Source organism: Zonotrichia albicollis, chromosome Z, assembly GCF_047830755.1.
Source record: "Zonotrichia albicollis isolate bZonAlb1 chromosome Z, bZonAlb1.hap1, whole genome shotgun sequence".
In the NCBI taxonomy this organism is placed as follows: domain Eukaryota; kingdom Metazoa; phylum Chordata; class Aves; order Passeriformes; family Passerellidae; genus Zonotrichia; species Zonotrichia albicollis.
This window is the reverse complement of record NC_133860.1, coordinates 15,112,353-15,138,969: the sequence shown is the minus strand read 5'-3', so window position 1 is coordinate 15,138,969 and position 26,617 is coordinate 15,112,353. Positions and strand designations below refer to the sequence as shown.

Genomic DNA, 26,617 nt, shown 5'->3' with positions numbered 1-26,617 from the left:
ATGTGGGCTGCACCCCAGTCTCCCACCACAACTCTCACCTGTCACAGGCTGCTCTCAGCAATGATAAATAAATAAAACCCTCATTCTAGAACTGTGTGGCTGCCTCAGAAGAAAAGTGGTAGTTTTAAAACCTAGTGTTTCCATGACAAAGTCTTCCATCAGACAATTCACCACCAGGTGCTGTTTTGAGTCTGGCTCTGAAGCAGTGAATTAGGGAAACGCAAACTCTGTTTAGTCATTTGCTTCCCCTCCAGCTTTGCTCTGAGCCTTCCAAAGGAGCTTTGCAGCACCTGTCCTGCAGGCAGGCACCAAGGTGTGACTGCACTGCCCACAGCAACTGTCGATGCTGTGCTAGAACCTCTGCTGCACACCTGGGATGGGGATGGACACCTGTGCTGCACACCTGGGCTGTGCATGGACACCTGGGCTGTGCATGGACACCTGGGCTGTGCATGGACACCTGTGCTGCACACCTGCACTGGGGATGGACCCCTGCCTGCTGACACAGGCTGTAGCTGCTACAGTTCCCCTGTACTGCAGACACCCCCAACACGTGCTCAGGTACCCCCTGTACTGCAGCTGCTGAGTGTAGGTGTTACTGCACACCTGCACCACAGGGGCTGGCTGTGTTGGTACCCAACACCTGGAGCGCAGATGCTGCCTGCAGGCACTGCAGCCCACCTGTCCAGCAGGCCAGGTCCCAGTCTGCCTCTTGCTGAGGTGTGGTACTGTGCAGGTGCCAGCTGCAGGCATCACAGTGCCCTGCACTGGCAGCAGGCACTTCCTGGGCACCAGCGTTACTGAAGGAGAAACAACACACTTATCAAAGCCACTCTTGACTCCTCAGCCTAGGCCAGAGATGCTGGCACGGCTTCTCCCAGCCCTGGGGATGCAGGGTGCCTCCTGTGGCATGCCATTCCTCCCAGAGGCAGGGTGTGGTGCTGCCATGGAGCAGTGAAGCACCAAAGGTGACAGGACACCCTCCAGCCCCAGGTTCCCAGGGGTTGCACCATGTGGGCAGCTCTGCTTGGGCACCTGACAGCACTGAGTGCTGTCTCCTCCTTTCAGATCATCCCTGGCAGCAACGCGAGGGAAGCAGAGGAAAAAATAGTTGTCACTTAATATCAGACACTTGCTAACAGCCCTAAAGCCTTCGGGCCTTACAGTGCCCTGTCAGCACTAAACTCCTCTTTGCTGCCTAAGAGGAAGAGAGAAAAGAGGAACTTTATCATCTCCTTCATATGTGCTATCAGAAAGCCTTATCAGCAGAGACAGAATCCCCACTGCCTGAAAAGCTTTCTTAAATCTAATTTAAACCCCCACTGTCAATAGAGCAATTAGCACTGCCCCACTGGACCACGAGTGCCACAGGGATGACTTGGGCCAGCTGAAATAAATTCACTCTTGGCTCTCATGGACTGTGACTTTCCTCCCTCCACCTCCTCCCTTGCTGGTGATGAAGCAAAGGCTCCAAGGAGGAAGATAGCCTGGAGGAAGGAGCACCCCACAGCAGAGCTCCTTCATCACCCTGCCTCTGCCATCCAGTGAGCACTGCTGGACCCCTGGATGGCAGCACACACCCTCCTGCCCTTGTGGTCCAGGAGATGGACAAATGGTGGAAGGGTGGTCCTCACAAACCTTCCCAGCTGCTTGGGTTGAAGGTGTGCCCCCGAAGGCAGCTGTGGGCTTGCAGAGCTCTTGGTTTCAACAGCCCTGCTGAAGGTTGCTCCATCTTCCCTGGATGCCACTGGCAAGGTGTGTCAGTGTGAAAAGCAATGACCAAAGCTACTCCCCATATCCATGGGGCTGAAGAAAGCAGCTATGTGGGAGGGAGCATCAGCCCAGATTAAATCAGAGCTGCTTTTCAGAGAGTAATGCAGAGTTTAGGAGCTCCAGAGGCAGCTGGGATGGTCTAGGGAGGAACAACCCATGAAAAGGCTCAGAATGTTGTTTGAGAATCCCCCAGACTGGCAAGCTGGCTCCCAGGTAATTTCTTGCTTCTGTGGATCATGGTGACATGCTGCCACTGGGGCAGGGAGCTGTAGAAAGACCAGCAGAGTCCTGAGGGTCCCAGGAGTGAGGCTGTCACCTGCAGCTCCAGGGGCTGGGGCACTCCTGCTCCAGGAGCAGGGTAGGGCAATCACCTTACACCTGGCAGCTCTTCAAATTGGTGCCCAAAAGCATCAGGACAGTGCAGCCCACCCCTGGGACACACTGGGGTGCTCTGATCCCTCCATGGCCCCAGGACAGGCAGGAGCACCATGTCAGGAGAGCATGGGACAGGTACAATCCCTGGGAGCCTCTCCAGTGACCCTGCCCCTGGTGCCACATCATTGTGGGGCAGTGCTGCTGCACAGGCAACTGCATGCTGCTGCCCATTCCCTGTTCCCTCCTGGAGCCTTCAGGGGGATGTTTCTCACAGCCCATACCTGTCCTCAAACTCCCACCATGCCCACCAGCTTTTCCTCACGTGGAGGGCAGCACTCCAAGGCTGGCTGCCTGCTCCAGCAGTGATAAAAGCCAGCACAAGGAGCAGCATACTAATGAGCATCACACATCTTCAACACCAGCAGTGTGAGGAGGCACAGCAGGGCAGCAGGGGCTTGAATCCCCATGGCAGGGGAACAACATTGTCCCAGGACTATTCCTCAGAGACACCAGTGCCACCTGGGCAGGAAGGTCAGCTGTGCTGCCATACCCAAGCGTCACCTCTCCACAGCCCACAGCCCCACCCAGGCAGCCTTTGAGACGCAGGAAAGCTCAGACCAACAATGGAAAATGATATTTTCCCTCTCTTTTTACTCAGCTTTCCTCTGCACTCAGCGTTCCTGGCTCCCTGCAGAGAGAGGTTGCAGGAATCAATAGGATCTTTGCTTCTATTAAAGAGCAGCCAGAACCAGCGCTTTTTATCTGGAGCCTCTGTTCAAATGAGGTCCTGAGCAGTGCTTTTTCCATAGATGGTGCCATGTCAGGGACAGACAGAAGGGATCAGACAGAGAAGGGAGAGAAATTGGAGATGGGAGATGCTGGTGGTTCAGGTGCTTCCCAGTGCTCCTCTCTGGAAGCTGGAGAAATCACCTAAGATGGGCATATTTGGGAGCAGTTCCTGCTCAGTCTGAGTCTCCAGGCTGTGGTTACTGTGGGATGGAGCTCTTGGTGTTATGCTGATTTTTGGCACTTCCATTCCCAGCCTCCACCCACAAAAGTAGAAAATTAATGATGCAGAACAAAACCAAAACAACTCCACAAAAATCAAAACCAAACTCCCATACACTGAGCAAATTATCCCAAATTCTTTAGGAAGGTCCTGCTGTCTCATGCCAGGTTCAGTTTCTGCTTTCCAGGCAAATGCTGGCAACATTTCTTATTTTTGTCTGCGAGGTTCTATCGCCCTTCAGTCCCCCAAGCATTTTGCTCACAACCCTGTTTTCTGCCTTGGGGAGACTCTGTAGTGAGGTTGCTTTATGAAATACCCAACATCCCTTCAGATCCAAAGCTCCAGGGCAGAGAAAAGCAGCCTAGTATTAAAATCTGGATTGTGGCACAGTCATACGCCATCCTGAGCAAAACAAAGAGGAAAGGGAGGACAGGCAGGGCTTGTCCAGACAGACTTCTCCTATCAGCTGGATGCCCATGACACAGCAGACATGGCACAGAGGAGCATGCTGTTTCCTGTGGTCACTGCTAGGAGAGATTTTGGGGCATGTTTGGCCACAGCAGCTTTAGCATCCCTCTCAATAGCACCTGCAGACACAGGTTCCACAGAAACCTTATTTTGCTCGAAACACAAAGACTGTATATCTTACCAGCCCAGTCTTGCTCCTCTGCAGGGCTGTTCTCTGCAGCACCCAGGCAAGGGGTTGGACACAGTGTGGGCACTGTGTCTGAGCTCGCTGGCACTGGGGTTGTGTGAGGTGAAGAGCACAGCACTGCTGTGGAAACACAGGGGCAAGCAGGGCAAAACTGCCAGCTGCAACCCCAAACAGGCTGCTGGCACCCTGCAGGACCCCCTTCCTCCAGCACAGGCAGGACCGTGCTTGCTTGGCCCCAGTAAACCTTCCAGTGGTGATGTCCCCAAGCCAGGGACAGCTACAGCTCACTCCTGAACCAACACAGGTGTCCAAGGACCGAGGCCACAGCATTGCTGCTCAAACAGCAGGGCAGGTTTGCTTTTTGCCAACACGCTGAGAGAGAGCTGGAGGAGGATGACAGCCTGAAGTTGTGTGGCAGGGGATCAGGGACATGAGCAGATTGGACTGAGGAGCACTGGAAGAGATCTTGGCAGATGTCTTGTCCAAGGAGGGAAGAAGATACTGGCTTAGCATACTGGGAGTGTAACTGATGAAACACCCTATTGTACAGAGCTTCTTGGGCATTTTAATTTTAGCCTGGCTTTTTGCTTGGGCTTTCTTTTTTTTTAAGCTGCTGGCACAGAGGAAGACACTCCAATGACTCTGATGCTGCCTCCCTAGAGATGCCTCAGGATCATGGAATCATAAAATCAATCATTTAGGTTGGACAAAAGCCTCATCAAGTCCAACTGTAAACCTAACACTGCCAAGTCCACCACTAAACCCTGTTCCTAAGTGCCATATTTACATGTCTTTTAAATACCTTCAGGGATGATGACTATGGCTTGTGCTGCTTTGTATCATCTCTCTTCCATGCCTGCAGTACAAGTTGGCAGGAGGATGAGGTAGGCAGGAGTCAGGGAGCTTCCAAGGCCCAGGGAGAGCAGCAACACTGTAGGAGGCAGACAGGGGCTCAGGATGCTGGGGATGTGTGCTCCCCACTGGTCCCTGCTTGCTGTCCTTCCCTGTCCAGGTTCCATGGGAGGTGCTGTGTCCCCACTGCCTCTAAAGCTTCAGACCACCAGCTTTCCTGGGGTCACCATCCCACAAGATGCTTTTGGATCACAGGCCACTGCAGGCAGACAGGACAGACGTGACAGCGAGGACATTTGTCCTCCACCTGCAAATGGGCTGCCCCCTGCCTCCCTCCTCACTGCAAGAACACTGCTCAAAACCTGGGCAGGACAAAGAAGACAGGAGGGGAACTCTGCCCACCCTGCAGATAGATGGGGTTTGTAGGTCATTGCTTCACACAGTTCCATCACAACTCTCACCCCATGTGGTAACACAGGTGCTCAGCATCTCCTGAGCAGCCTCCTGGGGTCTGTGCCCCTATGTCAGAGCAGCACCCAGCTTTTGAAGTGGGCGACTGATGGGGGAAACTGAGGCATGTGGATGCTCTATAATGCCCTGATGACAAGTGACAGGGGCAGCATTGCAGGCAGGAGCTAATCCCACCCCTGGGTGAACGCAGCCCATGTTGGCTCCAGTGGAGCTGGAAGGGGCTTTCTGCTGCCAGCAGCCTCTTCAGTATGCCCAGGGGTCTGCCCCAGAACTGAGCCTAGGCTGGCAGCGGCACTGGGGTGATGTGCCTGCCCTCTTCTCCTTGCAAACACCCTCCAGGGATAGCAGGGGGTAGAAAATGTCCTCTTTTTGCTCTGAAATGTCCCTAGCCATAGCCAAGCCCCATGGGTTGACAGCAGCTGTCTTGGCATCACTGCTGCCTCAGTTTGCAGCAGGACCTCCCTGGCCCCTGCTCCCTTGCCCCCTCTCAACTTAGCACTGGCTGGATGCAGATGGTGAAAAGGGAAAAGCAGCCATGAGAGGCAGAAGCAGCATTGCTGAAATGGGCTGGGGGTACCCCAAAACCCCAGGCTGGCCTCCTCTCCTGGCCTCCAACTGCTGCCTCTTTGAGGGGCCCTGACTGCCAGAGCCTGGAGCCAGCAGAGTATGTGAGGTGAGACCAAGGGGCTGCTGGGGACCCCTCTGAAAACCCATGGGGACCCTCCATCTCCCTGGGATCCTGCCCCAGACGTCACAGGCAGTGTTTGATGAGGGCAAGCAGAGGATGAGGAGGGAGAAATGGAGCTGGCTGAAGGCAGCTGCACTGAAATAAAAGTCAAGAAAGTATCTCACCCAAAACTACAGGAAAGTTTAATTATCAAGGACAAAACACCATCTGTTTGTGCCGACTATGACCTCCCGCTGCCCCTGGGCTTTAACAGCTCTTAAATTAACATGTTTGTTAGAGGTATTCCCTGCCTGACATCAGGGAAGCAGCTCCTGCAGGGCAGAGAGAAGAACTGAGTGATTGTCCACTGAGACCCGTGCTGGGATGGTGTGATGTGCTCGGTGGTGATGGGGGAAACAAAACACCCTTTTGGAAATGAGGATTTCCACCAAGCATGGCTCTGGCAAGCCCAGCATCTCTGTGCGCTGCCACTGGCAGGTGAGGCATGGTGTGAGACTGTGAGTCTCAGCCTCTTTCCAAAAAACCAAGTCAAGAAGATGTACTCTTGGAGGAATATTTTGCCATGCAAAGCCAGCAGAATTAAATGAATACTCAGTAAAGAAGAGGTTGGAATAAAATCCAATTTGTTTTCAGCCCTGCAAGGGAGGGAAGATGCATACACTGGTACCAAGCCCCAGAACTGATTTAGTGATGTCAAACTGCTCAGTTCCCTTCTTCATTTTCTTCTTTCCTATTCTTTATGGGATACAGCATCCAAGGTGGACATGCCATCACATTCCCACCCAACAACCTACAATGAAAGGAGTCTGAGGCCAACCTGGCTGTATAGGAGAAAAACAACTCAGCTAGGAGAATCCCACCTTGCCAGACCCCAGAAGCTGTTTCTCCATCCCCTGAGCTTTGCCCTGTGAGCTCCCACTCTCAAGCCATGTGGCTGTCACAAAGGAGGATGGAGGTGAGGGCAGCTGCCGCCACTATTCCTGCAGCAAGACACGTTTTCCACTAGTAAGCCCTCAAAGCCAAACACTAAACATGAATGCAGTGGCCTCTGTGATCTGCCATGAAGGCTCATAGCCAAGGAGCACACATCCAGGTCTTTATTTACCCTAGGGCAGTTCTAGGGGCTGTGAGTCTGGAGGTGGCCATGCTACCAGACTCCAGGAGTAAGCAGGGGAGTGCTTGATACTTCTCCTGCTTGGCCCCACAATCCCTGCACAATCACCCTGCCCCACCAGCCAGGCTCTCACTGGACTCTGGGCTCTTCTTTCCTTCCAGTTCACAGAACCAGTGCTGATCTCCCTTTTATGCCCCTGATAGCCCTCAAAATCTGTACCCCATTCACATGCCTTAAAACTATCAGGACTTTTTTATTCCGTGCTCAAGACAAGTGCCAGCATCAAGTCTCATCTTATGCATCTGCCTCTCTTCAACAACCACCCCTAAAATCTCTTCCATCCCTAAAATTACACCATGGCTTTTCTCATTCTCACCTTTGTGGGCAATATATGAAGGACAGCCATTTGCAATGCCAAATTTGACTTGGAAATCCCCTTGCCTAGTTGCACCCCCAGGAGGTTGGTGTGCTTCAAATCTTCTGCCTGGAGCCTGCCCACATTCCTCCCCTCTCTTGGGGGCCAGGCAGCAGGCAGGAGCTAGGGTGCCACCCCTGCCTGGCAGGCTGCCTTCCACCAGGCATGGCAGGGCAGATGTGGGCCACCTGTGCCTTTTGTCTCAGGACCCTTCCTGCAAGCTCCAGCACTGAAGGAAGAGAAATCCATCAGCCAAGAGCAGCCATGGAATCCCCAGTGGACTCCAACCCCCTCCCAGTCTCTGGCTCCACTCCATCCACTGGGGCAAGACTCAGTTTAGGGGAAGGCTTGTTTTTTAATTAGAAAATATTCATCAGCATTTAAAAATAAAATAATAAAAAAAGTGTCAACCAGCTGGGGCCACGAAAGCTGGGGCGTTTTTGGCTCCGGGCCAAGCACTTTGATAGAAAGGCTTTTTGGAAAATGCCGTAGAAAACATTTAATTTCTCCCAAGGCCTGCATATGGGGCTCATCACTTGCGCATATTGCACAGGAATATTCATGTGTGCTGGCCTCCTGCTACAAGATGATGAGGGTTCTCCGGTGCAGTATGCAAAAGGGGCTCCTTCCCTTCTGGTGGTTTTTTTTTTTTTTTTTTTTTTTGGTTGTTTTTGGGGTTTTTTTGTGGTTTGGTTTTTTTTTTTTTTCATTGGAAGAGAAAAGCACAGTATTTCACTTCAATCCCGAATATTTGTCAATGGCAGAACAAAGGAAAAACTGAGCCAGGGTCAGGTCTGCTCGTACTCATCAGCCTGCTGAGCTCACCACAGGGTAGAGCCACAGATGAGCAGCAAATGTGGGGAAACAGATTTCTGCCCATGGTTTTGCTGCTTTCCGCTTGCTTGAGCCCATTCTGATGCTGCCTGGATGCAGAGTGGGAGCCTGGCTTCTACTTCCCTGGCACAGCAAAAGGTTTCAATCCACATCCCAGCTCTCCACTCCAGGGATGTGGAGCTGGCTCATCCCGGACTTGCCACTGGGCGTGTGTTAGCTAATGCCCTTCTGCAAAACTAAGGAAGGCTGAAAATATTCACTGTGGCCACAGAGCAGAGCCTGACCCAGCAAGGGGATGGATGCCATGGCTTGTTTGGTCCCTCAGCTGCCCCCAGTGCTGCTGGCTCCCTCCCCTTCACCCTCAGCTGCTCTCTCAGCAGCATTGGCTTTTCTGCAAGATGCCGATGAGCTCTTCTGGAAGGAGCCACACTCACACTGAGCATCTTCTCACCCTCTAACTGGGATGCTCACCTCCAGCAAATGCTCCCTTGCTCCCCTTGGGTCCCCTTCTTTCTCTAAGCCCCTACCTCTGCCTCCTGCTCTGCAGCCTGCCTGGACCCCAACCTTCGTTAAGCTTTCCTAAGGCATTTGTGCTCCCTTTTTCCAACTCTGGCTGCACCCCTCATTCCTAACAATCTGCTCTCTACAGTTACAGCACCTCCCAGCACAGAGTGTACCAGCCATGCTGGAGCAATTCTGACTGGCCCCAAAAAAACCTTCTTCCTGGCAGATAAAACTTGGAGCACTAATTAGGAGAAACCCTGGGCAAAGAGAGGGGAAAGGAAAAGAAACCATCTGATCCCACAGTGTCTGTGGAAGCAAAGTCAAAGATGGCTCAGGAAAAGGGCACAGCTCCTGCTGTGGTTGCAGAGGAGCCTCTGAGCAGAGCAGCACCTTTGTGCAGGGCTCAAACTGTAGTTCTAGAGACACTTGTGAAAAGTATTAGTAAGAAAATAAATCTACTGAATGCTCAAAAGAGGAATCATGCCTAAATAAGTGTGCACACTAGCGTGCACACACACAGAGACTTTATTAATTTTCATGTATTTTGGCAAGCTTTCCCAATGGGAAAGGGGAAATTTGATGCCAAATGTATGCCTAGGCAGGGTCTGTAAGATTCACTATGGAAAAAAATTAAATGGAAAAAAAAAAGTCCTAAAACCACATCTGGAGCACTGTGCCCAGTTTTGGGGCTCTGGTATAAGACTGGCAATGCTGACTTCCAGCAAGTCCATGAAGGGTGGTGGTGAGGCTGGGGATGAGGAGAGGCTGAAAAAACAGGGCTTGCACAGCCTGTAAAAGTGATGGTTTTGGAAGGATTGAACAGCAACCTGACAACAACTACCTAGAGATCACTAGGAGATGGAGACAGGCTGATTTCCTCCATGGTGGGAAGATGAGAGACAACAGGCATGAACTGCAAGAGCTGCAACAAGAGAGGTTCAGGCTTGCCCTAAGGAAGGCATAGTCTCATGACAATCACCTGCTGGAAGATGAACCCAGACAGGTTGTAGGACCTAAGCCTGAAGGTTTTCAAAACCCAAACAGGCAAAGTAAACTGGTCCACACTCAGTATTTACCCTGCGAGGGGTAGGATTATGGACTGGAGCTTCCTCAGGCTATTTCTTAAGCCATTTCAGATGAGCATGCCACTGCCAAGAAAAATTAAATATGATGAAGTCCCCCACAAATTATGAGGGGGATGGACCTGCTCAGCGCTTGTTTCGGATACTGGAGGGCAAAATCTGGATGAACACACCTGACGAGCTCTCTGCCTGGAGCGGGACGTCGAGCATGGAGACGAACAGAGACCACAGGACCGCAGCGTGTCAGGGCCAGATCCTGTGCTCAGCTCAACCCCATTGATGAAGCGGAGACCAAGGAGATGTCTGTCTATCCCTCTTCCAAACTTCCTTCTGGGGGGACCGCCTCGCACGACACCCGTGAGTGATTAATGAGCAGCCAGGCCCGTCAGCACGCAGGCTGCGTGCATGGGCGCCTTGCATGTGTGCGCAGCGCTCCCCAGGACTCGGCGGGGAGGGGAGCTGGGGAGAAGAGCGCTGACAAGCAGATGATTAATTGAAATGCAAGTGGGAGGAAAAGCCATGTCCGCTAAAACTATCAGGCGTCGCGAGCATGGGAAAGGAACTCGGAGACGCCGTCTCCATCTCTGCTCCGCACGCATGGCGCCTCCCAGATCCAAGCTGCCTGCCAGTCCTTTTCCTGGCTTCTATTTTTGCAGGTGCAATTTCGTATTTGAAAATAACCATGCTGCACACGCATATATATATATATATATATATATATATATATATATATATATATACATATATATGTTTCTCCTCGCCGTCCCCCCGGCTCATTGCACACAGAAACGGCAGCGATGGGAGAGCAAACCTCCCAGGCTGCAGCGCACGGCAGCAATTAGGCATCCAAGTGCTCATTACCCCATGCCTTGGGGTGGAGGCGCCCAAAGCCCAGGCTCTCCATGCCGTCTACACCTTCCAAGTGGCACAAGCTCAAAACTAGCATAAAGTTAGCAGTTTACACTAAAATAATAGGTTTAAGAGAGGGAAAAAAAAAATGAAGAAGAAGTAAAGAATGAAATAAAAGAGTCTGAAAGCTCATGTCTGGCTCGGATCCGACCTGTTGCTCAGAATCCATAAATTATATCCCAGTGTTGGAGCTGGTGTGATTGCACTATCGGCAGAAAGGGCAAGAAAGCTTCTGTTCCTCATCTGATACAAGCAGGCTCAGCTTGGGTCACCAAATAAATAGAGCAGAGATGTAATGTGGTACATACTATTGCCCTGAACCATGGCTGGGAAAAGCACAGAGGGGGAAAGCAACAGGAAAGGGATGTCCTAGGGGGAAGTTTGAAGGGGCAGTGAAGGGATTCTGTTATGACCAAGGTCAAGGACAGCACCTTGGAAACACTCTGTCTCCAGCTCCTTCTCTGAGGAGAAAGATGAAAGAGAAGACCAAAGGGTCATTCTGTAGAAAGGAAAGGATCCTGAGCCTTAAAGTTTTGGGTTGGAAAAATCCAGGGATGTGAACTTGCTGATGGCTTCTTGGCATAACCATAGTGCAGATGACTTAACACCAGATCCTTGTCTGAGTGAGCAAAGAGCAAGTGAGACTCCAGCTAAAACATGACCTGACTATGGGCTGCTGGAGCATGGTTATTACCAGATTTTGCTTGGCAAGCTGATCCCCAGCCAAGACAACTGGCTCGAGAAATTAACTTGTGAGTTGTTCAGCACTTTGCTGCTCAGGTAACGAGCAGACCTGTAGGCGATTGCATTGTAGGACTCCACAAACTGCTTGTACCATTGACATGGTTTAACAGACTGCTGTTTATGAGACAGAGCAGTATTTAAAAGACACGTTTCTCTCAGAGCTGCACATAAAATTTGATAGCTAAATAGCTGTAAATGCTACTGAAGTCTGACAACTCAAAGAGGAATCAAGGGTCTGTCATGCGGAGTATCCGCCAATACACCCGGCCCCACAGAGCCAGTGAGACTTCCAGTCTCATAAAACCTTTTTTATATTGGAAGTGAGAATTTGTGCAGCGCATATGAACTCTCTTTTATTGGGCTGGTGTGATGCTGAGAAAATGCAGTTAAAGTTGTACAAGTTCTCCTTGGAGCACTATCGGGCGCCTATAAATCAAATCCTTTATCCTGGAATGGGTTTACTAAATAAACCTTCTTTAATTTGGGCTCGTGCTGAGCAGCAGGACCACAGTGGGAGGGGGTGCCTCCCCTTGTCACTGCCCATTTGCACTGGTGGAGTGGGGAAAGCCCTGAGTGAGAGGTCTCTCACTCATCTCCCCACTCTTGGAGCCAACAAGAGCATCCCAACCACAGAGCATCCTCCAGAGCCTGGCACCATTCTCCTCTCCTGTCATGGGAGTTTCACCCTCCCAAAACACCTGTGACTCCCCACATTGCTCCCTGCTCACAGTCCCAGGCCAGCTGCTGCCCTGAAGCCAGTCCAGATCTCCATGCCTATGCAGCTGATTCAGAGAGCTCCTGGGAGCATCCTGGGTTGGAAGGACCACAGACCCACCTTCAGCACCCAGTGGAAATGGAGAATTTCCGAACCTTCACAAAGGCCTGGAGTGCTTTGGTTGGGGAGGAAGATTTGGGCCAGCTCCCTAATTCCCCAAAGGCTCCTACAGCTGCATTAATTATTTCATCTTAGTCTGGCTTCCTCATTAAGCTAACCTAGACGGCCCATGGCTGAGTGACAGCAAGCCAGTCTGCAAGAGCCCAAGCCAGCAGTGCTGGAAACTATGGGCTTGATGTGATTTACGTGGACTAATATTACACATATCTCAAACATGCAATCTTTAGAGGACGTGAGGCTGCTCTCTGGGTGGAGGAAAGCCCACGCACAGCCGGCAGCGCCGCATCTGGACCAAGCCTGGGTATCAGCCTCTCACCCCACACTCAGCCAGCAGGGTAAAGCCTGAAGGTGAGAGTAATTCCCTCACGGATGCCCTGAAGGAACAGGGAGTGGAAAGCCCCTGCACTGCTGCCAGTGGACCTGAGTGTGACACAAAACATCTGTGTCAAAGCAAGGGCCAGGGAGCACAGCTCCTCCAGCATGGGCTGCTGGACAGCCACTTCACCCCACTGATGTGGCTGGGAATTCAGCTAATTTTGGCATTGAGCTCCCCTTGGGATGTCTGGCTTTTGTGGGCTGTAAGAACGATGCTTCAGGGCATCACACAGATCCCCTTTTTCCAATACTGCCAAATCTGAGGCTTTTGTGTGAATCCACCGTATTTTGCCATCTCCGCAAACAAGTGTATAGAAATACAAGACTTCAGCCCCTTAGAATCCTCCAGGGAAAATTCAAAGCAATGAAGAAATATGAGTTGTTTTTCCATGAACCTATTGAAAAAAAAAGAAAAAAAACCCACCCTGAAAAAACCCACATTACTTTTCAGCCCAATTTTGCCAGCAGTACAGGTCTTTTTCCCACAGTCCAAGGAATCAACACATTTTCAAATCACTCCTTCTTATGGAATTGAATATCAGAAAAAGATTGCCTTTCATTCAGCAGCTGTTTTGGGACACTGAGAGAAAAGGCAAGCAGTCTAAACTTAGCAAAACATGAAAAAAGACATCAGTGCACTTAAAAACTACTCACAGGGACTGGAACAGGGAAGGAGGGGGCTGCATGGGTGCATGAGGAGTGTTTCAGGGTTGCAGCATCCTTCTACAGCCCAAATTTCCCATGGTAGCATCTCAGCAGTGCTCCACTCCTACAGCTCCTTGGAAAAACTTAGCGACATGTCCTCATTTCCCCAGAAAAATCAGCAGTTACCTCCTGATTTCCAGACCTTCAGCCTTTCTGACATATAAATGCACTGGCATGTCTGTTCTGCCAGTGGGGAGTGGGCAGCTCCAAAAATAAACTGAGCAGCTTGGTGTATTGAGAGGAAACCCAAGAGAGGGAATAGCAACAGGGGATGGAGAATTTGCTGAAATAAGTTTGCCCTGAAGCACTGGAAGGAGACAAGCCATGGTTTCCTACAGGCTGGTGCTATTTAATCCCCCCACGTCCCCAGCAATAGCGCCAACCTACTCCTGTGAATTCAGTTTTCCCTGTCTCATCCATAAGGATGGGACCAAAACCTCAGTTTTCCTGAAATAAGGGCATGGGTCTGGGCACTGACTCCAGTGGCTTTCTCTGTCTCTCAAACCTGGGTGCCACCAGCCAGCAGGACAGCAAGCCTTCACTGGAGAAAGCTGTGAGTCCAGCAGTCACCAGAAGGGGCCTAAGGGAAGAGGAAGCCAAACCTGGCAGATACCAGTGCTCAAGTTGGGTCATGCAGCACATCAGCCCTGGCTGGACATGCCCAAAGATGCCCCTGGGCAAGGGATCAGAGCCAGGCACTGTGTCCCCATCCTAGCTGACCCCTGGTTCCCAGCTGGCCCCCACAGAGCCACAGAAAATTCTTTGTGCCACCAGGTAAGCAAAGAGCCATGACCGCCAGGCCTCTAACAAAGACAAACTGCCTCTCTCCTTCCTCCCAGATTGCAAGCAGATGTGTGCTTAAATTACCTGCTGCTGACTGCGACGCTTAGTGAAGCGCCGTGGTCTAGGAGCAGAATGAAGAAAAAATGTGTGAATCAAGGGAAGGGAGGATTAGCAAGAATTCAGCTGGCTCTGGAAGGGCAAAGTGTCGTCATTGCAGGAAACAAATGTCAATTCCATTGCAAAACAAGCATTCGTGGCACAAGGGAAGCCCTCACATTGCTGCAGTCAGTGACAAAATTAAGAAGGTTTGGGGGAGAGCTGCAGGGCTGTATCTGGGCTTCCCAAAGGGAATTGCTCCCAGCCCACAGAATGCTACAGAAACAGCCCTGCCTGTGTTACATGGCTGTGGCTTCCTTTTCCAAAGAAACTCTTGAGGCCTGTGTTCCCAGCTGCCTGGGACACCCTGGCTCCAGACTGCTTGACATGGATCCTGCTGGTGTTGGCCCCTGTGGTGGGCTGCAGGTCTTCATCCTGTTTCATGAGTCTCCCCAGTGATGCCTTGCAAGTGCCCATGAAGCTCCTGTGCACAGGAGGGCAAAGACACCCAGAGCCCATCTTGGAGGGCTAAGGACAATGCTAATAGAGAAAAGGCCTGGAGATGTACCCCTGTCCTGCTGGTCCTCTGTGATGCATAAGGAAAATAGGCTCTGCACAAGGAAAGTAGCTCTGCCCCTACCCAGAGCCTGCTTGTGCTCGTAACAGTGACAACTATACCCTCATGGGAGGCTGCCCAAAGCCTGAAGTTTCAGGGAATCTCTGTGCAAGACTCCAAGCAAGACTCTGCCTCCTCAGAGAATTGGGATGTGGGTGCAGGCCAGGAGAGCCCTGACACAGTGATTCTTCTGTGAGGGCAGCAGGTTACTGCAAGGATCCACAGCCTTCAGAAGAGCATCCAAGGAGATGCCCCATCTCCCAGAAGCGTCCTGCATGGCAAGACAGTGTTCTGCAAACGGAGCCATAGAAACCTGCTCCCCTTCCCCCTCGCTGCTCCTGGCTCGCTCTCCGCCGAGCCCTTGCGGGTCACACGTGGTGTCCCACTTCCCGGCACAGTTCCACCGGCTGGAGCAAAGAGCAGAGACAGACCCAAATTGCAGATTAGTGCGTTGGGTTCATGCACGGGAAACAAAAGATCGGAAATCTCTGAAGTGCACAGCTGGAATCCACACCTCGACCATGTTTTTGTGAGATATCACGTACATTTTTAAAAGCTATCTAGAGAGGGTTCTGCTTTAAAACAGCTTGGCAGCTGCTGCACTGACACCACCTCCTGTCACACTGACCAGAACCTTCAAGAGTTCCCTGTCCCCCACAGGCCATGCTCATCTGTAGCCTTTGGCCTTAGGTTATGAAATTATTCAAAGAAAGGATTAAATGTCCTCCTCTGCATTTGTTCAACACCAGCTGTGGAGGGAGGGTGGGAAAGGAAGGCCATGTGACCCAGAAAAATCACTGTGGGATACTACCTGCCAACACCCTGAAATGGTGGTCACCAGAAGTGCTGGGGTTTCTCTCTCCATCATATGTATGGCCTCACAAGGTCCCTGCAAGGGGAATGCCCACAAATAGCCATAAGATATCCACATGGCACCATGAGGAGCGTGGACAGCGAAAACTCTGATCTCCCTCTCACACCCCAAATGTGGTTTCTCCTCCTTTCAAAGCTCCTGCAACAGCAACCATATGGTGAGATGCTAAACTATGAGCTCTTTCTTTGCGTTTTTCCATGTACCAGGCTTCCAGGCTGAAAGTGTTTCAAGGTAAGATCAAATATCCTTGTAGGACGCTTAGGATTTCTGTTGCTCACTACCACTGATCTCCAAGAAGTCCTCCAACATGCTGCAGGAGTCTGAGTGAGGATTTCATTCCCCTTAGGGCTTTGTTCCTTTGTTCCTTGTCGCCTCTTCTTTCCATCTCTCATATCGTCTGAGTTGCAAGCTGACCCCTCAGCTTAGCTCTTCAGGATGTTTGCTTCACTTTGATTCAGAACCTCGCATCTGTGAGCACTTTCTCCCTGCACCGCCAGCCAGAAATGGCAACCCTGCCTATGCCCGCTCCTTTCCAGGCTTCCTCTGCCCCAAAGCATCCTCCATGATAATTCAAGCATTCCCTTCAGAAAAACATAGTTTTCTCCATTTGAGCTGACTGACCTCAGTAAAATTCCAGCTCCTCAATCCTTCCTGCCCCTTTGTTTGGTCACGGAGGATTAGCGTGAGACATAGCACTTCCAATTAAAATAATTAGTTAAAAAATCCAGCATGAAATTAAATCCCAACATGGTGACATGCCACAACCAGGCTATCCAGGAAGGGAATGCCTTGGGACCCTCTCCTGTGATTGCTCCTTAGAGGCTGTAGAGAAGGTGCAATGTAGTGATGCCAGGATTCAGCTCCAACAGGGCAGCCACAGGCTCACCCCAACACAGGAAAGAGCCAAGCCAAGCCAACCTGGGACAGAGAAGCTGTGAGTGAAACCCCCTTCCAGCAAACACAGGGCCAAGGAGGAGATGCTGAAAGAATGTGAGTCATTGAAGGAAGGCGCCTGCTTTTTCCAGCACATGTGTGGAGTTACTCTCACCTGAAATCAGTTTTTGGACAGCTAGCAAGCACATGCTGTTTCAAGTTGAATATGCCTCGGTTGCTGTCCCAGGCAGGGAGTTATCTCAGGGTTTATTAATGGGGAAATCCACTGCACTGACATGCCTGAAGCATTGGGGTGAGAGCAGCAAGGAAGGAGAATCAGCAACACCTGCTCTGCTTCTCCCTAGGGAAATGATCAAAAGAAGGGAAAGACCATCGCCCACAGCCAGGGATGCCCAGCGTTCTCCGGACGGCTCCGAGCACAGGCTGCTCTCCCTCCCACACCTAGATGGGAAACCCATTAAACACTGAGAGCAACGAAGCCTCTGCTGCTCCTCCCTGGAGGCGTTTTCACGGTCAACTTGAGGAAATTGTTCCTGATATCCAGCCTAAATTTCCCTTTGTTGATTTTCAGTTGAGCAGCGGAAAGGTGGGAGCTTTAATGAGACAAGCGGGGCCACTGGAGGGGAAGGAGCCGTCAGTTTGAGCAAGGCAATGCACAGAGCTGTGGTTTAAGTGAAACAGCTATTGCAAAAAGCCCAGAATCCTACAAACTTGGGATGGAAAATGTCTATTAACTTTCCCAATGGACTAACATGAGATTGTTCCCCCATTTTCTAATGCTTCTCCCAGTCCAGCTATTTGATTGGGACCAGAGCTCCACAAAAATGTGAAGGGCTCATTCATTTTAATTTCTTTTTCAAAGCAATTGCTGTATGTGGAATAAAACATTGGACTTTATGGCCAGATTTTCGTCTTTCATCCAAGGGCAAGGCTTGAGCTGTTCTGCCTCCTCACACAACTTGTTCTGCCCTACAAACCACCCCTCTCCACCCTGAACTCTATGAGGACCTAATGTGCACAGCAGAAAGTCACTACCAAATTGTGTTTGAAGGGAAGAGTATTTAGGGGTGAGAAATGTGGCACAAAACTGCAGACAATTGTCTTCTGGTATATGCCTGCTGCTCAGCCAGGCAGCTCAGGCACTTCCTCACAGCAACCCAGCACAATGTTCCACAGCAAACCAGCAGTGGGAGGAGTTCACTGGATGTGAACCCAATGCCACCCCTCACTATTTTTTCCACTTCTAATTAAGGAAAAGGCATTTCATCAGCCTGTAAGACACTGCAATGCTCACAGGAGCATGCCTGGGATATACACACATGTGAGCACAGGGTATGCAAAGGAGCAATCGTGCAGCCAAGTGGGTTTGGCATGACATCTGTTGCTTCCAGCAACTGGAACATCAGGACCTAAAAATCCAGCCTGAGAGATGTGATTCAGCAAGCAAAGGAACAAGGGTTGGGTTGAGGAGCATCAGCCCCCTCTGCCTTACACACCTAGAAAGCATGAGGACTGTACACTCGTGAATCCCAAAAACTGGCTGGCTGCTCTCTGGGGGATATAAAGCTCCCAGGCTGTAATGCACCAGTGCAGCCAGACCCCATTCAGTGGGCAGGGGTTTACCCAATATAGCCACAGACCCCCACAGGACCATGGAAATAGAGGCATCACAAGAACAGGATCATGCAGGGCTTAGCGAACAAAAGGTGTTTGCCTCAATTGCAAACATTTTTTTCTTAGATGTCAGATGGCTGCATGGCAATAGAAAGACTCTTTCCCACCCTATTGTTATGGGCTTGTAAAGGCAAAGTGGCTTCATGCTCCCTGAAAACATCAGGCTCTCCTTTGCTGAGGACCTGCCACCTGCAAGGTTTTACCAGCAGAAAGGAGAGCAGTGACCTTGGTGGTGCAAAAGGAGGGGATTTAGATGGGCAAATGAGCCCTCTCACCCTTTTCACCCTCACTGGGCCAGAGCAGAGCACTGCCTTCCCACAATCAGCCTTGCAGAAAAGGGCAGAGGGATGGCACTGTCATGTGCTTTGCCCCACAGTACCACCGGGGTTTGGAAGCTCATCAGGGAACACACTAAAACTGAGCAGGCAGCCCCAAGGTTTCCCTGCTGCAGCCCTCCCAGTGCCCTTTAGAGTCATAGCAATGCCCTTACAGGATAAGGGCTCAGCACACTCCCTGTAAAAACTTCCATAAGAGAGATCCACACCAAAACATTACAGAAATCCTACCTCTCTCTCTCTGTTTTAGCAGCCAGACAAACCTGAGTGCAGGGCAATGAAATATTTTTTCCCCCATGTACCTCCTAAGCATCAGTCAAGGGAGCATATTGCATGGAACATTGCAAGCCTGGGACATGGCAAGACACCAGTTACATTTTCTGCGCTGCAAAGCCACCTCCTCTGTGGCAGCTGAGATTTCAAAGCGTACACTCTGACCTTGGTAATACATTTCACATACTGAGTCACTGCTGACACGGGACATAAAAGGGGGAAAGGGCTGGGAATCCAAAGATTTTAATGCATGGTGGGATTTGCTAAGAGCTGGGACAGCCCCAGCTGCCAGCCTGGCCCTCCAGCCCTCTGCCACTGTTTAATATGGGCACAAGGCAAAAATGATCTGAAGGGGTGTAAAACACTGGTACACCTTTCTAGGCAAGAGGAGGATGGGGATTCAAAGGAGGATAAAACATATACGCTGCTCTGTGGGCAGCCCTAAGGGCGCTAAGTGGGTGATTACCCATATTTTTATCAGCCACTTCCAATGGAGGATGGCTTGAAGAGGACAGGTCCTCTTTTTCCTCCTATGGAAAGAATTAGGACAGGTTCATGTCCTTTGCCTGCGAAGGCAAACATCCCAAAAATGAGGGGAGGGGAGAGTAAAGACTCAGCAGAAAGCTTTTTCACTGGAGAGGGCAAAGATAGATGGGCAGATGGATAAGAAAAGAGACATGACATTGTTCCCCATCTGGTCCCTTCAGGCTGACCCTCAGCCTGAAGGTTAACCCTCCTGAGACACTTTACTAGATACATAATTTGATTCCTCAACTCTCTCCATTCTCCCAGCAAGGGAATAGCAGTTTCCTATAGCCCTGATTTGCTAAATAAAACACTCCTTGATGGCTCCTCGCAATAACGTTTGCACAGAAAATTGACATTCTTCCTCCTCCCATCAGCCCTGACACTGTTTGTTTGTGAGTTAATAACTTGAACACTCAGCTAGGCTATTGATCCCTCCTCAGAACGATCATTCTTTAGTTCAAAATAAACACAAAAATAAAGGAATGAGATTGCAATGGGAAAATGAACTCGATGCCTGCATGTGGCCCCATGGCACTGGCATTGCAGGGGGACCAGGTCCTTACCAGATGCCCATGATATCTTCTGCAGACAGAACCATACAAAGCTGCATTTATTTCTCTCCATTGTCAAGGAAGAGACGTTGCAGTTTTCAGGCAGAAAGTGAGTTTTCATTTAGCAAAATTTATCATTTAGCTTTAAGTATCCGTCCCCCAAAAGGGGCTTCATAGAAGGAGAGCTGGTGCAGGTAGGTGTGCATGCTAGAGACATTCAGCAGCAGCCATGAGTGGATACCATCACCGCCTTTTACAGGAAAGGCAGTAAAAAAAACACTTCAGAGCCCCAGTTCCCCAGCTGAAGGAGAGAGGGTAGCAGCAGATCAGTGCTTCCATCCAGGGCATGGTGCTCTTTGGGCTTTTGATGTATTAGATAGGACCTGGCATTCCAAAGGCAGAGCAAAGCCCCAGGTTTCCTCCATTCCCTCCTGACAGCTCTCCTTTGGAGTAGATCCCCCTCCACCACCCACTCGTACAAAACCTGATTAAAGGAGACATTAATGTCACTGCAATGCCCTCATCCTCCTTAACCACTCCTGTACCAGCAGGGCACTGCACCACCTCTCCCAGGGGAACCCTCCCTCCCCAGTTGTGTTTTCCTTTGCAATCTGTTTGCATACCTCTGGCTAATTGTTCTTCAGACTGCTCTTTTCAGGGTACATTTTCATGGCAAACAATCAATTTTTCCCCAGTTGCATTTTTTTTTCCTTCAAAGCCTTTGATGTCTGGGAAAATAACAGGCAACCTCAACACACGGCTGAGCATCAGGCGAGGGCTGGGAAGCACTAAGCGGAAATGCATTTAGTTGTCTGGGTCAAAAACCATTTCCTTTGTTAAATGATTATTATTGTTCCAAGAGGATTTCAGTGGGAATTGAGGGTGCTTAGATAGATGGATTCACAGGTTTGCTGAGCTTCTATAAGGGTCTCTATATCCTCCACCATAATTCTACATCATAACTTCCAACACCAATAACTCTTCTATGACTCCCAACAGATATTCCTGTGCCTTCCAAAGCAATAACTTCTCAATGAACTCCAGACCTGCCAAATCGACTGTTTTCCCCCTGTGGACGCCTGCTTTTTGGCCCTTCTCACCACCCCCCTGGGAATCTTGACCCATTTACCTCTCCTTCTGGTTCCAAGCCCAGCGCAAGGGGAGATGAGATCAGAAAGTGATCTGCTTCAGACGTCAACAAATAGCTCTGGCACTAAAAGCTTTCAGTCATCTCCCATTTTCCTGACTGCTCTCAGCAGCCGAGGATCCAGATCTGGGCCTGCCTGCACTTCTGAGCAAACCTTCCCTCGTCACATGCTGCCCTTTCTCACAATACTCATTTCTTCCAATTCCTACCTGAAAATTGCTACGAGCATTGCTGGTCTCCCCTGGAAAAATTACTTAGGTTACACTGGGGCTAAAGAATAAACACTCAAATAAGAAATAAATTGTGATGCATTTCTTGGGTCGCCACACCTCCCACACCATAAGAACATGGTGCCAGGCACAGTAACACGGAGCCATTACCTCTCCACACACGATCTTAACGATGTGTTAATTAAGCTGAGGTTAGAGCTGCTTGTTACCTTATTATTTTTGTTCCTATCACAGTAATGCTCAGTGGTCTCAATCAGTAATAGAGTCTTTTTTCCCCCCTCTCTCCTTTTAAGTAACAAATTCTTTCAAGAGCCAGTAAAAATAAATGCACACAAGCAGACTCTGCTCTTTTCCAGGGGATTTTGCTCTGTGAGGGAGGAAAGGTTTCAACAGTGTGCTTGAATCAAAAATGAACATATGCAAGAAGGGAGGAATGACATGCATCAAAAGTTGCCCTTTTTTGGTTGAAAAAGGATTTTTTTTAAACATAGAAAAACCCCAAAAGAATAATCTTACAGCGCTAAGTGCTGTGAACAGTCAGTTCATGCTGCATGGTGAATATTTAGCAAGCTACAAAGCTGCCTAGAGGAGGACAGAGGAAGGATAAATGATTTGGATCCATTTTTGGGCTCCCCAGTTGCTATTCCACTCACCAACCTGCAAATTGCTCCAGCTACTGGGACCAAACATGGTAGGCCCCCTCTGAGGTCATCCCCACCCCATGAGTGCCCAGCAAGCAAGCAGTGCTTCTGCATAAATAACCAAGATTTAAAAGACAACACCAAATTTGCTGAAAAACATGTTAGAGTGTGCTCTGGTAAAAGTCCTCCCTATGCCAGGCTGCCTTCGTGTGGGTGCAATGAGCTGCCAGCTCTCATCGGATCCATGATGAGCTGCCATAGGCATTTCACCTGGAGAGCAGGTATCAGAGGGGCAGGAGCTCTGCAAAACAGAGCTCTGAGAGCAAATGGAGTCCAGGAGGGAGAGGCAGCTGGAGAATACCACAGAGGAAATATGGGCAGGTCTTCTTGACACCAGAAGGGATGCAGGTGCTCATCCTCAGGGGCTGGTGCTGCTGCCCTGGGAAACAGGAATAGCATTCCGCATTTTCACTCCCTCCCAGTCAGGGGGAAATGAGCCAAATAAACCAAGAGTCATACAACTGTTAAGGTTGGAAAAGAAGACTTTTTTATCTCATTGAGTTCAACCATCAGGACCTCTCACATAAGAGCATCCAATGCTCCTAACACTGTGGACACCTCTGACCCCCGTGGCTGCCAGGTATCCTCAGATGCTGGTGCAGGAGTCCCACTGTGAGGACAGGCTTGTGTCACAGCCCCCAGCTGCATTCCACTGCCCTGTGAATGACCTGGCTTCTTAAAAGATGCCATCACACCCACACAAACCAATTACTAGGAAACAATTAAGCTGATGATGGACCTCAGGACCACCATGGGAAAATGCAAAAAGGAGCCACCTGTTCCTACAAAGCCCAGTTTCTGCAAGGCATTTGCAACCCAACTTGACATCATTTGTCAAATAGAAGTCAGGACTCCTCTTCCCTGGTTTTCAACCAAAATCTATGCCTGTCCTGGCTGTTTCTGAAAACAACTCAAAAATGGAAATTAAGAATTGAAGCCTCTAGAAACTCTTAGTGTTTTCCCTTCCCTGTGCTGAAATTGTCACTTCCTTTTGCATTCAGTGCTGTTACCCTCAGTGGGAAGGAGCTGGTTCTGTCCCAGAATTTAACCCTTGAAGTCAGAAAACTTCCAAAAGGGAAAAATAAGCCCCTCTTTTGGGGGCAATCCATAGGAAAAAGACTTTGGAGAGCCTCGGTGATGTTTTAATGGATAATGGAGGAGAAATGACTCTGAGAACTGGGGTGAGAGAGGACTTTTCTGGGGAGCACAGCATCTCCTAAAGCAGCAAGTCCTGTGGGTGCTGGTGTTCCAAAGAGGTCTTGCAGCACAAAGCAATGCAGGCAGACACACAGCAACTTACTTGGAGGCTCTGGCATCCAGGCTTCGAGCAGGAAGGCGCTGCACAACTGCACTAATTATCTGCTGAACATCTGTCTCTCCCCTACTATCGCGGGGCCGAAGGAGTCCTCCTGCATAGCTCAGGATTAGCGCTGGAAAAGATTTTGTTGACTGTGTGATTTTGCAGGAGGAGGGGGAGAAAAAAAGATCCTCATATTCCTTGGAAGGGGTGGGTGCTTCAGGGAGAATCTCCTGGATGAGGGAGGGGAATTTGTGGTTGAAATCAGAGACCTTGCTGGAGCAAGAAGCAGGGGCTTGCCCTGATGTCGCTTAGGGATTCAGTCCCTTGCTCCAAACTGGGGGGAGCAGGAGCTTTTCCCCTGTGGTCCCAGTACTGCAAGCAACACCAGGGCATCTGTTACAGTCCAGAGGGTTCCCTTGTCATGGCATCCAGCCTGCTCTGCTGGCAGCAGAAGTAAATCACCGAAGACCAATCCGTTGGTGGCTTTCCGGGGACTGCTTTGCTTCCCTGGGACAAAGGGGGATTCCCAAGCTCATCAGTGGCTCCAGAATTTAACAATAAAATCAGTAAGACTTTCAGTTGTGGTGTGGTACCCAGGGGAGGTTGTGCATCTTTCTTGCTGTCTTGGCTGGGATGCAGTTCTCCCAAAATCCCTCTATATCCAGGGACAGAGACAGCAGCACAAAGGACCTTGGACAGGCTCCTGGCATAAATCACTCCCTAATAAACTGAGGAGCCTCCAGCCTGTAGAGGCAAGGGAGGGGATCTGGAATAGCAGGAAATGGGACTGGGTGGTGGGAATATGTCCCTAATCTTCAATCTGGAACCCACCAACTCAGAGAGGAAAAACCTTCCCAACTTTGTATGACATCTACCATCCATATTAATGAGGTTTGTAGTAATCTGTGTGCAAATAGCCTGACAGAAGCCTAAAAATCAAACCCGTGGTGAAGTGAAGCAAATTCCCTGCTGTTTAATTAGTACAAATGTCTTGTGAGCTGGGAACGTGGGGTTTTCTTAGGTTGTTTTTTTTTGGTGCTTTTTCTTTCAAGACCATCAGGGGCCAGAAACTTGCACAATAACACAAACAAAACATCCCTTAAAATCAACTGGTGCTTTTGGCCAAGCAGAAACAGTTGGGATTTCCAAATATGGCCCATGGGAACAACAGCCCAGGCATTCTCGGGAAGCATCTTGGAGCCTAAACTGTCTCCCAAGAATAAAATCCTTCAGTCCAGCCTGACAAAAGAGCCATTGCATGACAGTTGCTATCACAGAGGCACGTGAATTAAGCAATCAATCAAGCAAGCAATGCCTGGGAAAAGAGCAGCCCATGAGGCACATCCTACCAGCAGCAGAGCAGGGCAGGCCCATGGCTGCCTCCCATCACACGTGGGCTATTGCATCCCTTCTCCACCAACACCTCAGCAAGTGGAGTTTCCCTTTGGTTGTGGCTTTCTAATCCAAGTCTCGGGAGCAGGACCCTTTCTTGGAGAGAATACAGGTATCCAGCATTTGTTTTGGACTTGGATGCTATATAAATCAATGGTTATTCTGTCGGGACATGACAGAGCAAAAAATCAGACGTAAAATTTGCCAGACAGCAAGAAATGAGCTAGAAATTGTTGCCGTCTCTCCTGGGTTAGGGAGGGAATCCTGTCTCAAAGGCTTGGGATTGCATGTGTGCCGCCAGCTTCACATAATGACATTCCCTGGGGCAAAAAGAGAAAGAAGACTATTTAAAATCACCCATGACTTATTGCCTTCCACCTCTTTTAACTGGTTCAAAGGACACGGCCACTGCCCATGCATGGATTCAAACATCAGGATGTGATTTTTGGAGCTCAGCCATGCCATCCTGAGAGAAGGGCTGAGCACCCAGAGGCCCAGATATATTTGCAAACAGATTGGGCAAATGTCTGCATGTTTGTAAGTGTATTTTAAAAATCAGATTCTGTTGGCAGGCAACTCTCAGACAGCAAGCAGGGCCAAATCCCATGAATAAATTGCTTGGAGCGAGTAGTTTGACGCGCCATTATTCATAACTAATGCAGTCCTAGTAAACAGAAAATGGAGGCCAAATCTGCCTGTATAGACACCAATGACCTCATCTATTTTCATCCTACTTACTGAGTAAAATAGGAGCAGAAGAAAGTTACCACCATCCTCTAAAAAGGGAAATGGAGGTTTTGGAGGAGCAATATTCCCAACAGCTCTGGAGCGCAGTGGGACTCTGGAGAGCAGGGACCCAAGCTGAATTCAGAGTCAGAGCAGAAATCTGGTCCCACCAATGCAAAGACACAAATAATGCCAACATAGTCCTTCTCCCATCTCTGATCAGCTCTTACTCAGGGTTATGAAGAGCACAGTTTCCCTGAGACAAGAGGAAAGCCACAACCAGTGGAGGGGGCGCAGCACAGGGCACCCTCCCAAAAGTGAGAACTCTTCTTCCACTTCCCAACCAGCACTTCAAACCAGGTATGCTGAGATTTTCAGAGGTAGGCAAGCTGCAATACAGTTCCCAACCTCTTCACAGTGAAGTTCTAAGCAAAACAAACGAAATAAACAGGGAAGTGAAAAGGGAGCCACAGGCTGCTCCTCCACCCAGCGCAGCAATTGCAGGCTGCTCAATACAACCATCGAGCAGTTGGTTACAGCGAGCACAAGACACAACTCTCATGGTATTTTCTTTCTGCAGGAAACATCAGAAATCACTGCCAGGGCATACTGTAGGAAAACACCACCCATCCTGATTGCAGATGGGAAGGGACCTTCATGGAGCGCAGGTCTGCTAATGCTGACGCAGCCGCCAGAGCAGCAGCTGCTTCCAAGAAGCCGTGAGGCTACAAACCAGAGCACAGACGTGCTATTTCTGCCACATTTCCTATGTACTTTAGGAACTACATTTATTTCAATTTGGGCAACACGTAGGAAAATTGTGAATACGGCTGTGATCACTCTTCCCTTGTTTCCTTTCCTAAATAATGCAAATTTTAAAGGATTTTGCTTGCAAGCTGCTTTCACCCTGAAGAGGCCAGCTCAGCACCTCCTGAATTTACCTTAGGGAAAACTGGAGCCATTGACCTGAAGACTGCCACATTCATCTTGAGCACAAAGGGAAATACTTCTGTAAATGACAAAGAAAATTTATTATGCTGCTTACAAGTTACAGCCCATTAAAAAAATTGCCCTGATTTGAATCATTGACTTTTCAA

General features: G+C 49.8%; 1 protein-coding gene across 10 annotated transcripts in view; it reads right to left on the bottom strand.

Annotated features, from left to right (window-relative positions):
- Positions 1–26,617, bottom strand: part of CNTFR (ciliary neurotrophic factor receptor) — a 202,440-nt gene that overhangs the window by 86,797 nt on the left and 89,026 nt on the right. The window contains exon 1 of one of the 10 annotated variants that reach the window (XM_074532805.1): positions 26,462–26,529. The exons of the other annotated variants lie outside the window; for them this stretch is intronic. Within the exon in view, the coding sequence (XP_074388906.1) occupies positions 26,462–26,506 (45 nt within the window). The 5' untranslated portion in view covers positions 26,507–26,529. Of the gene's footprint in view, positions 1–26,461; positions 26,530–26,617 lie in introns of those variants that run through there. 10 annotated transcript variants of the gene reach the window in all.